The 12800-nt window shown below is 55.2% G+C and overlaps 1 protein-coding gene across 3 annotated transcripts; it reads left to right on the top strand.

Moving 5' to 3' along the window:
- Positions 1-35: 35 nt before the first annotated feature.
- On the top strand, positions 36-12320 carry XNDC1N (XRCC1 N-terminal domain containing 1, N-terminal like). 3 transcript variants are annotated; one of them, XM_077341110.1, is made up of 10 exons: positions 36-539; positions 1824-1945; positions 2496-2634; positions 2848-3003; positions 3112-3275; positions 4155-4231; positions 4604-4830; positions 6404-6485; positions 7421-7593; positions 11822-12320. In XM_077341110.1, exons 2-10 carry the CDS (start codon positions 1901-1903, stop codon positions 12061-12063), a joined length of 1305 nt encoding a protein of 434 aa, XP_077197225.1. In that variant the 5' UTR covers positions 36-539; positions 1824-1900; the 3' UTR covers positions 12064-12320. The 3 variants fall into 3 exon arrangements, with proteins under 3 accessions (XP_077197225.1, XP_077197224.1, XP_077197223.1); XM_077341109.1 differs by having other exon boundaries at positions 39-539; positions 1863-1945; positions 4598-4830; XM_077341108.1 differs by having other exon boundaries at positions 42-539; positions 4598-4830.
- The last annotated feature ends 480 nt before the right edge of the window (positions 12321-12800 follow it).

Raw genomic sequence — 12800 nt, 5'->3', positions numbered from 1 at the left:
CGGTGAAGACGGACTGTGTGGGGCTTTGTGGGCATGTTTTGTCGTCTGGTGCTCCCAAAATGGAGTTTATAGGGGCGCTCCTCGGTTTTTACGCGTCTCCTGCCGGTTCGGAGTTGAGGGACGCTCCCTGGTGTGGCTCCTCCCGGGCCCGGGCCCATTCTGAAATGCGGCGCGTGGCAGGAGGAGGGGAACTACCCGCCCCAGGATGCCTCGCGCCGGCCCGTCTTCCGTCACAAAAACTCTTCCAAATTATTCGCCTTCCTCTGGGAATGAGCCGCGCCCTGGAAGCGTGGAGAACAGCGGCGGATAAAGAAAGGAAATGGGGAAAGGAGAGAAAGCGCCCCCTTCCGACCCCGCCTGCGGGACCGGCGGCCAATCAGCAGGGAGGGTCAAAGGTCGCGGGGTGGATTTGGCGGGAGATTGAGATGCTCGGGCCGGCGGCGGCCCCGGCCAAGAGCGGCAGTGCGCGCGGCGGCTTATTTGCATATGCTAATCTGGGCGTGGCTGCTAAGAGTGCGGGCGCACGACAACCCTGCCAGGTAGGATAGGCCAGGGATCCTTGGGGTTTCTTTGGGTGGGGGCGGGTAATAAGCCCAGAGCCTCGAGGGGAGGGCAGGTTAAAAATACATAAACAAAGTGGCAGGAAGCTGATTTGACCCGGGGCAGAGGAGGGGGAGGGGGCTAAGTGCAAGGGGGCCCCTGACACTTGTCTTTCCCCCCCCATGCTGAATCCTGTCTCCTAGGAGGTCTGCATAACACCCCTGCAAGGTAGGCTAAGCTGGGTGGAGAGGGAGTGCTTGGCTTAGAGCAGGAGTAGTCAAACTGCGGCCCTCCAGATGTCCATGGACTACAATTCCCAGAAGCCCCTGCCAGCATTTGCTGGCAGGGGCTTCTGGGAATTGTAGTCCATGGACATCTGGAGGGCCGCAGTTTGACTACCCCTGGCTTAGAGCAAGCAGGGGTTTATTGGTCGGTTTATATACTGCCCCTCTCGGAATTACCATCTCTGTGAATAACATAGTAAGTAACTTAGTCAGGGGTAGTCAACCTGTGGCCCTCTAGGGGTCTTCAACTCCCGGTCCGCCGCCTGGTACCGGGCCGCTAAGGCCATGGTACCGGGCCGCCAGCGGCTGTGCCTGCCTCCCCCCACCCGCAGCGAGAGCAACACCCTGCTGGCGAAAACGCGCCCGTGCACCTGTTCTGCCCATGCGCGTTAGCGCCACCTAGTGGCAAAAACTCACATGTGCGGCAACTGCGCGTGCGCGTTTACATGCAGCTGCTGTGGCCGGGCCGCCGGCTCTCTCCCACCTTCGGAGGCGGTCCCCGACTACAAGAAGGTTGGGGACCGCGTTTGCCCCATTGGCCACTTGGCCTTGGATGGACACTCGCTTCGCGGCTCCTGATTGGGCCCCCCGAGTTTTTATCCCAGAGAGGGCCCGCCCTAACTCCTCCCCACTTGCCCTTTCTCTTTTATTCCTCCTGCTCCTCCAGAGCGGGGGGGGGGTTATATTATAATGCAAGACCACCGTAGAGGCTCCCTTTAATTAAATGCCGCGTAGCTGTTGAGAGGTCCAGCCCTGTGGGCTCCTCTCTCGGTAGTCTTAGTGGCACTTTCACTGCTGGAATAGTTCCAGTTTTGGAATAAGTCCAGTTGAAAGCAATTCGCTTTACTTCTGAGTAAACAGAGCTTGGGATAGCAGCACACAGCCTCTCTTCTTCATGTCTTTTAACTCTCTATCTTCACCTTCGAAAAAGATGGATTCTGTACCCGTGTGGGAGACTGCTGATCCTTGAGAATGAATCATGCCCATTTCTTTCTCCAGAGCTTATTGACACCCTTGATCAATACCTCCCATAAACAGAAATGTCAGCCTGAGCAAACGACAGAGATTCATTCAAAATGGCTCCAGTGAAAATTAAGCATGTTGTGTCTTTCACGTCTCAGGTAAGTAAAGTGTCGTGTTAGCCTCATATATTTGGTAAAAGGGGAGGGGGGCTGCATAATCACAGGAACATCTTGGAGGGCCCATATCCAGCCTGTGCTGAAGCAGCTGCATTGGTTGCGGCCCGGATCAGGTTCAAGGTTTTGGTGTTAAGCTTTAAGGGCATCTGCAGCCTGGGCCCCTCATATCTGCGGGACCGCCTGTCTCCTTATGTCCCCAGGAGTACCAGAGGTATCTCTCTGGGTGAGCTGGAAGGTAGCTGGTCCACTCGCAGGGATAAGCCTGAGCTTTTAGTTTTGAAGCACAGACTTCGGTTACTATGTCAGAAAGAAGGCCTGGCAGAACTTAATGGCAAAAAATGACCTTGTTGGAGAGAAGGAATGCGGAGGTGAAACATCGGACAGTGGTGGGTCTCTCGCTGAATCTCTCTGGCTCCCGCGACTTCACTGGATCCCGCCCCCACATGGTCACGTTTGTGGTCTTGAGGGGCAGCAGAGCCCAGGCGTTCAGCCCCGTGCCTCAGAGCGCCCTTCCTTCCTTTTCCTGGGACAGGATCCCAAGTACCCGGCGGACAACCTGCTGCTGGAAGAGGGTCCCCGTCCCTGGCTCAGTTGCCCCCAGGACAGGAGCCGGGTGCTGACAGTGGAGCTGCAGCTGGAGCAAGCCAACCACATTGGCTACGTTGACATAGGTAGGCACCTGGGGGGGGCAGGGGTGTGTGAAAGTGGCCTCCCGTCCCATGAACTCGAAACGTCACAGTCCAAGTCTGGACAGGGTAAGCCTTCTAGAGAGGGGAAGGTGGGCGGTGCAAGTGGCCGATCTCTTTTAGACAATACGGTACATTTCTATGAGGCAGCGTAGAGATCCTTTGCTGCCTCGTTCTGATTTCTGCTTCCGGGCCCAGGGAACTGCGGGTCTGCCTTCCTGCAGATTGACGTGGGCCGCTCCTCGTGGCCCGCAGGCCAGCCTTACCTCACCTTGTTGCCCACCGCCGCCTTGATGATGCCTTCAGACGCCAAGCGGGACAAGAATCGTTCCGGGGTCCGGATGTTTAAAGAAGGTAGGGAACGAGGAGGGCCCCGTTGGCCCGTGTCGCCCTCCCACCCTGGCCTCTTCCAGCCCGGGCCTTGTGATGCTTTCTGGGTGATGCTTTGCCCGTATCCCGCAGGGGACTTCCTGTCTGCGGCGCTGGGGCAGAAGTGGGATCGCGTCCGACTGACGAGCAGCCAGCCCTTCAACAAGTCCGCCCAATTCGGTCTCTCGTTTATCCGGATCTGCACTCCGCCGGATGACAGCAGCAGCAAAGCGGACCTGCCCTCCTCACCTGCTCAGGTAAGGCCGCTGGGAGATCTGTCTGCCAAGGTTCTCTGGGAACAAGATTCATGCAAGGAACGGAGGAGAAGTCCCTAAGGACATCGGAAGACCCTGGACGGGAGGTCTGTCTGCAGTCTGAGGCCTCAGGGCCCTTCACTCGAACGGATGATCAGGCTGAGGAGCAGGAAGGAGGCAATTCTTCACGTGGTGCAAAATGAATCCGTGGAACTCCTTGCCACCAGATGCTATGCTGACCGTTTGTGGGACTTCAGTGGAAATCTTGTGATTTTGATTTGTGATTTTGATGCGGTGCATCTTTCCTGCCATTTCGCCCTGTCTGCAGATGTAGAACTCTGCACTTTCCTAATGGAATGGCCTCCTGATCTCGCTTGCCCACTTTCCCAGCAGGTTTAGATCTCACTGACCTCTCTCTTCTGGGGTGTTCATTTCTCCTCCCAGTTTGGTGTCACCTGTAAATTTCATGAGGCGTCCCCCTACCCCCTCATCCAGATCATTGGTAGAAATGTAGAAAAGTGCCCGACTCAGAACGGAGCCCTGTGGCCCCCCTCTCCTCGACTCGCACCACTCTGGTGAAATGCTCTAGTCCTGCCTGTCTTTCTGAGGGTGGGAGGTGCTGTCCCGTTGCATCCACCTGATGGCTCCTCAAAGCACGAGACCTTGAGAGGTGCTTTGCCCTTGGCTGCTTGGATGGAACAGTCCTGGTCCTCCCTGGGGCCCCCCTCCAAGTCCTAAGCAGGGCTGGTCCTTCTTGGTGCCCAAGATGACGACATCAGGCTACCCCAGGCCATCCGGGTCCTGGCATCTTTCTTGTCCTGCGTCGAGAGTCTTCTCTCTTAAAGATCGTCCCTTCCATGCTCCCTCTGTTCCCTCCCACAGGCCGCTCCTGAGTCCACAGACAGCCCGTGGCTCTCCAGTGGGGCCATCTGCAGAACCTTCTTCCCAGAGACGCCTGCGTGAGTACAGACAACGGTGCAGTTAACCATAGGAAATGTCTGAAGTTTCAGGGACTGGTTTGGACCAGCCGTTTTGTGGTTTTGCCACCACTCTGGGTCAGACTCCCAAAGGGGCCTGTGGGCTCAGAAAGGTTGGGACCCTCGGCTCAAAAGATCGAATGGCTCCCATTTCCTGCTTTTAAGGCGCATTGAAAATCATTAATAACGAAAAATATTAAGTTGACCTAAGTAAGAACATTTATTTCAGTTACTTGTTTTGCTTCCGAATCGGCCTGTGGGCCCCAAAAAGCTGTGCGCTTCTGCCCCAGAGGACACGGTTTCCCCCTTGGGCTGTCGCTTCCATCTCCGCCAACGCTTTCTGTGCAGGAGCAGTTCCGAGGAAGTGGCGCTCAAAACCCGACTGCAGCAGCTGGACCCGGCCTCCAGCCCCAGGACACGAAGTCCGGTCTGCCTCAGCCGCCCGGCACGGATGGTGCTGGAGGCAGCCGCCGTCCGCAGAAGAGCCTTCCCCCCCCTGTGTAGCCCCCCCCTTCCGGCCATGGAGAACAAAGAGCAAGGCCAGCCGTCTGAGGAGGGGGCCCAGAGCGGCCCAGGATCAGGTGAGTGCGGGGGGGGGGGGGTTGCATGGGGCAGCATCCATATTTATTCATTTATTAGTAGACTATACACTGAACGTGACTCAGTGGCTAAAAAGGCAAATGGGGTTTTGGGCTGTATCAAACGGAGTATCGTGTCCAGATCACGGGAGGTGATGGTACCGCTTTACTCTGCTCTGGTTCGGCCTCACTTGGAGTCCTGTGTTCAGTTTTGGGCACCCCAGTTGAAGAGGGATGTAGACAAACTGGAGCGTCTGAGAGGGGATCTGATAGCCATCTTCAAGTATTTAAAAGGCTTGCCATATAGAGGATGGAGCAGAGTTGTTCTCTCTTGCCCCAGACCAGAACCACTGGGGTGAAATGAATGCAAAAGAAATTCCGTCTAAACCTCCAGAGGAAGTTCCTGACCATTAGAGCGGTTTCTCAGTGGAACAGGCTTCCTTGGGAGGTGGTGAATTCTCCACCTTCGGAGATTTTTGATGCTCAACATTTTTATTGAAAGTTTTACACAACCACACAAAAGATTTTTGGAGATTTTTAAGGAGAGGCTGGATAGCCATTTGACGGAGAGGCTGATTCTGTGAAGGCTCAAGGGGGTGCATAGTGCAGGGGGTTGGACTAGATGACCCAGGAGGTCCCTTCCAAATCTATGATTCTATATATTTCAGATTACCAATACACAGTCATGCAAACACAACCCCCATCCGTAACAAGCCAGCTTCCCTAAGTACTTGGATATCCATGCAGCCCATGAGCAGCAATTTCATGGTTTGTATCTACCTATCCCTTAGGCTCCAGCATAAAGGCTGGACTTGATGGACTCTCCCTGGTCTGACCCAGCAGGGCTCTTTGGAGGTTCTTGCCCTTTGTTGATCCTGGAAAGCAGGTGAGGCCTCTGGGTCTGAGTCACCAACGGAACCTGATAGCTGTGGAGCTCCTGAGCCCTGGTCATAAAATCACAGAATCATAGAGTTGGAAGGGGCCACACAGGCCATCTAGTCCAACCCCCTGCTCTACGCAGGATCAGCCCTAAGGATCCTAAAGCATCCAAGAAAAGTGTGCATCCAACCTTTGCTTGAAGACCACCGGTGAGGGGGAGCTCACCACCTCCTTAGGCAGCCTGTTCCACTGCTGAACTACTCTGACTGTGAAAAACCTTTTCCTGCTATCTAGCCTATATCGTTGTACTTGAAGTTTAAACCCATTACTGCGTGTCCTCTCCTCTGCAGCCAGCAGAAACAGCCTCCTGCCCTCCTCCAAGTGACAACCTTTCAAATACTTAAAGAGGGCTATCATGTCCCCTCTCAGCCTCCTGGGAGGGCTGTTATGAGAAGAGCCCAGAAGCAACTTAGAAACCAGCTAGATTTTTGCGGTAGACGCCGTTGAGAGTCCAGCCTCCCTTTGTCAGATATGTCTGGAGAAGCCTTTCTGACTTACCGAGCCTTAGTGTCGTCTTCTCTGCCTGTGGGGTCTCCTTTGCTGGGAGGGGTAAGCCCCTCCCTCCCTCCCTCCCCACCAGTCTTACCGCAGGGACCCTTTTTGCGCCTCCCGTCGCCCAACGTGGTTTGTTCTGCAGGGATTGGCCAGGGATCGTCCTCGAGAAGAGAGCCTGTGAAGCCCAAGAGGAGGAGGACGGTGTTGCCCTGCAGAGCTGGCAGGTGAGGTTGCTGCTGTCCGCAGGAGTTTCCTTCTTCCTGGTTCTGGGCCAGGGTAACTGTCAACACCTTTATTTATTGATTAGGCTTTTTTAATCCCCACTGACCCTGGTGACTTACAACATTAAAGCCAATAAGGTAAAAGCAGATATAACAAATATAAATTATTAACATTAGATTATTAAAATACATGACTATTAAAACAGCCCAGTCACTTGGCTATTTACCCTCCGCAAAGGGCAACCTAAGCAATTCAGCCTTGTATGCCCTGTGGAAAGGAAACAAGTCCAGCAAGGCACAAGCTTCGTCTGAGAGTCTGTTCTGTAGGGCCACAACTGAGAAGTCCCTTCCCCTGGTGATGGCTAACTGAACCCCTCTGGGGCCAGCTACCTGCGAGAGGCCCCTAGACAACGATCGAAGGGAGTGTGGGAGTCTCAGAACAGCTTCCAATCGCCTTCCCTTTCCTCTCCCCACAACAGGCACCCTGTGAGGGAGGTGAGGCGGAGAGTTCTGGAAGCACTATCAGGGCTGTGACTAGCACAAGGTCCCCCAGCTTGTAGAGAAGGAGTGGGGAACCAAACCCAGCTCACCAGATTAGAAGCCATCACTCTTAACCATGACACCACACTGGGAGAGGTGGCCCCATAGAGACAAGGTCCCAGACTGTTAAGGGCTCTGAAGGTTAAATAACGCTTGTGGTAAGAAGAATCATAGAATCACAGAGTTGGAAGGGGCCATCCAGGCCATCTAGTCCAACCCCCTGCTCAACGCAGGATCAGCCCTAAGCATCCTAAAGCATCCAAGAAAAGTGTGCATCCAACCTTTGCTTGAAGACGGCCAGTGAGGGGGAGCTCACCACCTCCTTAGGCAGCCCATTCCATGGCTGAAGAGGAAAGTATCCTGGTTTTTAAAGAAATAAACGTAAAGTTTGTCTGCAGGTCTGTTGCAGCCTCCTCTGTGAGACCGAAGCTTGGCTCTCGACGAGGGGGAAGAGGCCGAAGTCGGAAGGGAAGGTGGCAGAAGATGGAGAGTGAGAAAGAGCTGGACGAGGAGGAGGACAGCGGGCCGGAAAGGGCAGAGAGGGGGCTGGGAACGTGCCCCATCTGTGAGGGTGAGCAGGCGGAGAGGGGGGTGAAGTCCCATCTTATTTAGAAGAAGAAAAGTTCTTTTTTATACCCCGCCTTTCACTATCCAAATGAGTCTGAAAGTGGCTTCCAGTCGCCTTCCCTTTGTCTCCCCACAGCAGACACCCTGTGAGGGAGGAAAGACTGAGAGAGCTCTGCCAGGGCCACTGGGTCAGAACCGCACTATCAGCGCTGTGACAGGCCCAAGGTCACCCAGCTGGCTGCATGTGGGGGAGGAGCAGGGAATCAAACCCATCTCGCCTGCTTAATCACGATATCAGGCTGGCTCAGGGTATGAGGTCACATGTAATGAATAGTGATGCTTCGGCCTTTTGGGCAGAAGGTGTATTTAACAGGATGCTCTTTATTCTTCCCCGTCTGTCCATCTTTTTCCATCCACCCACCCACCCACCCATCTTCTTTCTTTCCATCATCCTATGCATCTGACTTCTATACGGTGCTCCCCAGCTTGGCAGTTGCTACAAAGGCTCATGGCAGGCACTGGGGTGCCCATGGACACCACGTTGGGGACCCCAGATGCAGGGCTTGAAGAAGCACATTGCTAGCAGGCAAACAGAGGAGCTGCCTGCAGGCCCCCATTCTGGCTGAACACTGTCTCTTTAAATCACTCCCCCCCCCCCCCGCTGTTTTATTTTCTTGCTGGGTCTTTATGGCTTGTTAATTTTACTTTTTTCCAGTTATTTTTATGGTGTTTCTGTGAGTTTATCGAGCTTCTCTTTGTGAGCCGCTCGGTGGACGTGGGGAGCAGCAAGGGTGACCTGCCAGCAGGGGGCAGTGCTGGCTGTTCACAGGGCCAGTTGGACTCTTAAGGCCGGAGGAGTCAAACTGCAGGCCTCCAGATGTCCGTGGAGTACAGTTGTGGTCCATGGACATCTGGAGGGCCGCACTTTGACTACTCCTGCGCTAAGGGGTGTTTTCAGTTTGCCGCTGAGAAGCAGACGTTTGGGGAAGGGAGGCTGTGGCTCAGTGGCAGAGCATCGGCTCCACATGCCGAAGGTCCCAGGTTCAGTCCCCAGCAGCTCCATTTAAAGGGCCAGACAGTGGGTGAAGTGAAAGACCCCAGCCCCAAACCCTGGAGACTCATGGAGAGGGGCTGTGGGTCAGGGGCAGAGCCTCTGCTTGGCCTGCAGAAGGTCCCAGGCTCAATCCCCAGCAGCATCTCCCAATTTAAAAGGGCCAGGCAGGAGGGGAGGGGAAAAGACTGCCGGAGACCCTGGAGAGCTACTACCGGTCCAGGAAGGCATTACTGACATGGGTGGGCCAAGAGTCTGCTTCAGTAGGACACAGCTTCATGTGCATTTGGCCAAAGCGGCACACAGCAGGGCTAGGACATTTGGTGATTTTGAGGTGATGCCTCTGTTGATGCAGCCCAAGGCTTCTTTCCTGCTGCATCGCCCTGCCTGCTCCTATTTAGCTTACAGTCCATAGATACCCCAAGACCACATCCACACCCACGGCTGCCCAGAAGGCTCTCTCCTCTCCAGTAGTCCTACTCATTTGTGTGACTCAAACGTCACACAAATCTCATTGGCACTTCTCCTTCTTGAATGGCATCTTGTTCTCATTTGGCCAATTTCCGTGTTCCGCCGCTGCTTTCCCGCCCCCAAACAACCAGCCACCCACCCTTCTCTCTCCCAAACTCTTCCCACTTCTGCCTCCCCCCCCCCCCCCAGCAAGGGGCTCTCCGGGCAAGGGAGGAGCAGAGGGGGTTGGCCTTGGCCTTCCTCTGAAGAGCCTTCCTTGGGGGTCTCCCTCCCAAGCACTGACCCTGCTCAGCTTCCCACTTCTGCCCCCCCCCAGCAAGGGGCTCTCCGGGCAAGGGAGGAGCAGAGGGGGTTGGCCTTGGCCTTCCTCTGCAGAGCCTTCCTTGGGGGTCTCCCTCCCAAGTACTGACCCTGCTCAACTTCCTAGATCTGCCGAAATCAGCCTATAGGATACCTTTCCACAGTAGTGATGGGTGTATACTGGTGCTATTTAACTCTCTAAGTTCTGCAAAACTATTCCAGGAAAATCAGATTCCCTAACATTTTCTAAACGTAACTGAATACATGAGGTTTAAAGCTAATCAGAAAGATTCAAGTGCAGGAACACTTTGGAGACCACAAAGTTGTTTTTTTTTTATGTAAGTTTTCAAGAGTCAAAGTTCCCTACGTCAGGTCAGGTTTCAAAGCGAATTGGGTTTCCACCAACTCTCTTAGACTAGTCCAAATAGGATCCCGAAGCACACAGAGAAATAGCTCGCCTAGCTCTTTTTGACAGCCCTTTCGTAGAAGCCGGGTTGGTCCCGGATAGGAGCCTTTCTGGGGAGGGGGGGGGGTGTAAAAGGACAGCTGCAAGCTGTAATAAACCTTCCTAACCTGCAGTTATTCCCCAGAGAAGGTGATCCAAGTGCTGCTGGTGAACGCCTATCGCAGGTGCACCCTGCTTCTCCCTCGTTAACTGCCCTTGTGAGATTAAAAGGCTAAATTTAACTTCTGCTTGCAATCAAAACAGCAATAAATTTCCCATTTTTGAGCGGCCTTAATGAACTGCCAGCGCTATAAAGGCATCCTACCCTTTCATCCTCACCAACGGCCGAACTTACAGTGAGATCATTTGTATTTGTTTATTTAAATCTTTGCAACTTGCTTTTCCTTGTGGTTGAAGGTGGCTTACTATAATAGTTAAAAATAACCCCAGCTAAAACCAAAAATAACAGACACAAACCCTCAAATTCTTCATTTCAAAGATACCTGCAGGCGTAAATTCCCTCAGGAAGCCCAGGCCAACAGGCCGGCCTGGCAGCACCTCCGGAAGATCCCCAAAGAGAGGCCTCGCCCCCCCCCCCCCTTCAGAGCCACGATGGACCAGGCTCTGACCGTTGCCAGGTGGGCCCCCTGGGGGGCCAAACATCTCCAGATGTCCATGGACTACAATTCCCAGGAGCCCCTGCTGGCATCTGAAGAGCCACAGTTTGGCCATCCCCTCCGTAGATGCGCAAAAGTAGAAAGAGCTCATCAAATACTGGGGAAATACATGAGAACAAAGTGGAGTCCAGGGGCACCGTTAAGACCAACACATTTGGGGAAATAAGCTTTGTCAGATAATGCATGGTGTCTGAAGAAGTGTGCACTCACACAAAAGCTTATCTGTTCCACTTAATATTTCTGGTAAGGCCTTGGAGGAGGAGCTGGTCTCATGGCTTAAGTGTCACTCAACGCTTAACACCCACTCAGGGTGGCTGTCCCGCCCCTCAGTGCCTCCTCCTCCAACTGGCTTGCCTGTCTGTCCAGCAGCCAGCCAATCGCCTTCCTTCCCTCACCTCCTCCTTCCACTTCCCTCTGAGGCTCGGAGGTTGCAGGCAGGAGGGGATGGGAAAGACCTTGGCCTGAGACCCTGGCTCAGTGGCAGAGCCCATGTTTGGCAGGCAGAAGGTCCCGGGTTCAATCCCCAGTAGCATCTCCAGTTAGAAGGACCAGGCAGGAGGGGATGGGAAAGACCTTGGCCTGAGACCCTGGCTCAGTGGCAGAGCCCATGTTTGGCAGGCAGAAGGTCCCGGGTTCAATCCCCAGTAGCATCTCCAGTTAGAAGGACCAGGCAGGAGCGGATGGGGAAGGCCTGAGACCCTGGCTCAGTGGCAGAGCCTTTGCTTGGCAGGCAGGAGGTCCCGGGTTCAATCCCCGGCAGCATCTCCAGTTAGAAGGACCAGGCAGGAGCGGATAGGGAAGACCTTGGCCTGAGACCCTGGCTCAGTGGCAGAGCCCTTGTTTGGCAGAAGGTCCCAGGTTCAATCCCCGGCAGCATCTCCAATTGGAAGGACCAGGCAGGAGGGGATGGGAAAGACCTTGGCCTGAGACCCTGGCTCAGTGGCAGAGCCTCTGCTTGGCCTGCAGGAGGTCCCCAGTTCAATCCCCGGCAGCATCTCCAATTGGAAGGACCAGGCAGGAGGGGATGGGAAAGACCTTGGCCTGAGACCCTGGCTCAGTGGCAGAGCCCTTGTTTGGCAGGCAGGAGGTCCCAGGTTCAATCCCCGGCAGCATCTCCAATTGGAAGGACCAGGCAGGAGGGGATTGGCCCCGTGGAAAAACCTCTGCTTGGCAGTAGATGACGTGAAAGGCCTCTCTTTGCCTGGGAGAGCGGCTGCCGGCCTGAGCTGACAATCCTTCAAGTGGTCTGATTCTCTCACCCCTCTCTGCTCTCTCCTCTTTTCTGCAGACCATTTTCCCGCCCACCTGTTGCCGGCTCACGCCTCCAGCTGTGGAGAGGAGGAGGAGGAGGGTTTTAGCGCCAGTGCCCTCTCAGCGCCCGCCTCGTGGGAGGAGCTGCCCGACGCCTGGGTCTCCTGCCCCATCTGCCAGCTCCGCTTCCCTGCGGCTGAAGTGGAGGCCCACGCCAGCTCCTGTGGGGAGCCTCCTGCCAGCCGCCCCTCCTGGCTGTGGGTGGAGCAGGGGGAGTAGCGCTGCATGGAAAGTCGTGCCAAGACCCCCCCTGGCCACATAGGGATGCCTGAGCGGCCCATGCGTGGCCCAGTGGGACCGAAGAGCCCCCGGAGGGCCCCCACCTGCTGCGTGTGCTGGGGAGACCCTCCTGCACGTCAAACCCAGCATCCTTCCGAGTGCCAAAGCTTCCCTTGGACAAAGAACTCTCAGAAGTCCACATCCCATGGGAGCCGGTTTCAAGGTCCTGGAAGGGAAGGATTAAAGGGTTTTCTGTCTCTTCCGCTTTCTCATTTTGATTGGGTTCCTGGGGGCGGGGCCTGCGCAGCTCTAATGGGCTCCAAAGGTGAGGCAGTCCGGAGCTGGGAGTGTCTGAAAAGCAGGGGAGGGGAGTCTACACTCCTGGTTTGTGGGAGGGGCTGCCAGCAGGCAGGGCTCAACTTGGGGCCTGTCTATTCAGATGGGCGCAGCTCTCCAGGGGCTCTCCTCCCCTCCCCTCCCGCCTGGCCCTTTCAGCTGGAGATGCTGCCGGGGCTTGAACCGGGGACCTCCTGCAGGCCAAGCACAGGCTCTGCCCCTGAGCCACCGAGGGCTTTCCCCTCCCCTCCTGCCTGGCCCTTTTAGATAGGCGGTTGGCAGCAGTGCCTCCCCCTGGTGTTTCCTATCAGAGTAGACAAGGCCTTGATGGACCAGTGCTGTGATTTGGTAGGAGTCAGATTCCTGCATTTGTGTGTGTTTCTCTCTCGATCTTGTAGGAC

The sequence above is a fragment of the Paroedura picta genome, chromosome 6 (genome assembly GCF_049243985.1).
Source record: "Paroedura picta isolate Pp20150507F chromosome 6, Ppicta_v3.0, whole genome shotgun sequence".
Taxonomy (NCBI): domain Eukaryota; kingdom Metazoa; phylum Chordata; class Lepidosauria; order Squamata; family Gekkonidae; genus Paroedura; species Paroedura picta.
This window is presented reverse-complemented; position numbering and strand designations above follow the sequence as displayed.

What these genes read in the sequence shown, in the direction of transcription:
- XNDC1N (XM_077341109.1), top strand. Translation starts at nt 1,901, where the DNA reads ATGGCTCCAGTGAAAATTAAGCATGTTGTGTCTTTCACGTCTCAG. An exon ending in TTCTTCCCAGAGACGCCTGC is followed by an intron (nt 4,232 to 4,597) that starts GTGAGTACAGAC and finishes CTTTCTGTGCAG; the next exon opens with GAGCAGTTCCGAGGAAGTGG. An exon ending in CCAGAGCGGCCCAGGATCAG is followed by an intron (nt 4,831 to 6,403) that starts GTGAGTGCGGGG and finishes TTTGTTCTGCAG; the next exon opens with GGATTGGCCAGGGATCGTCC.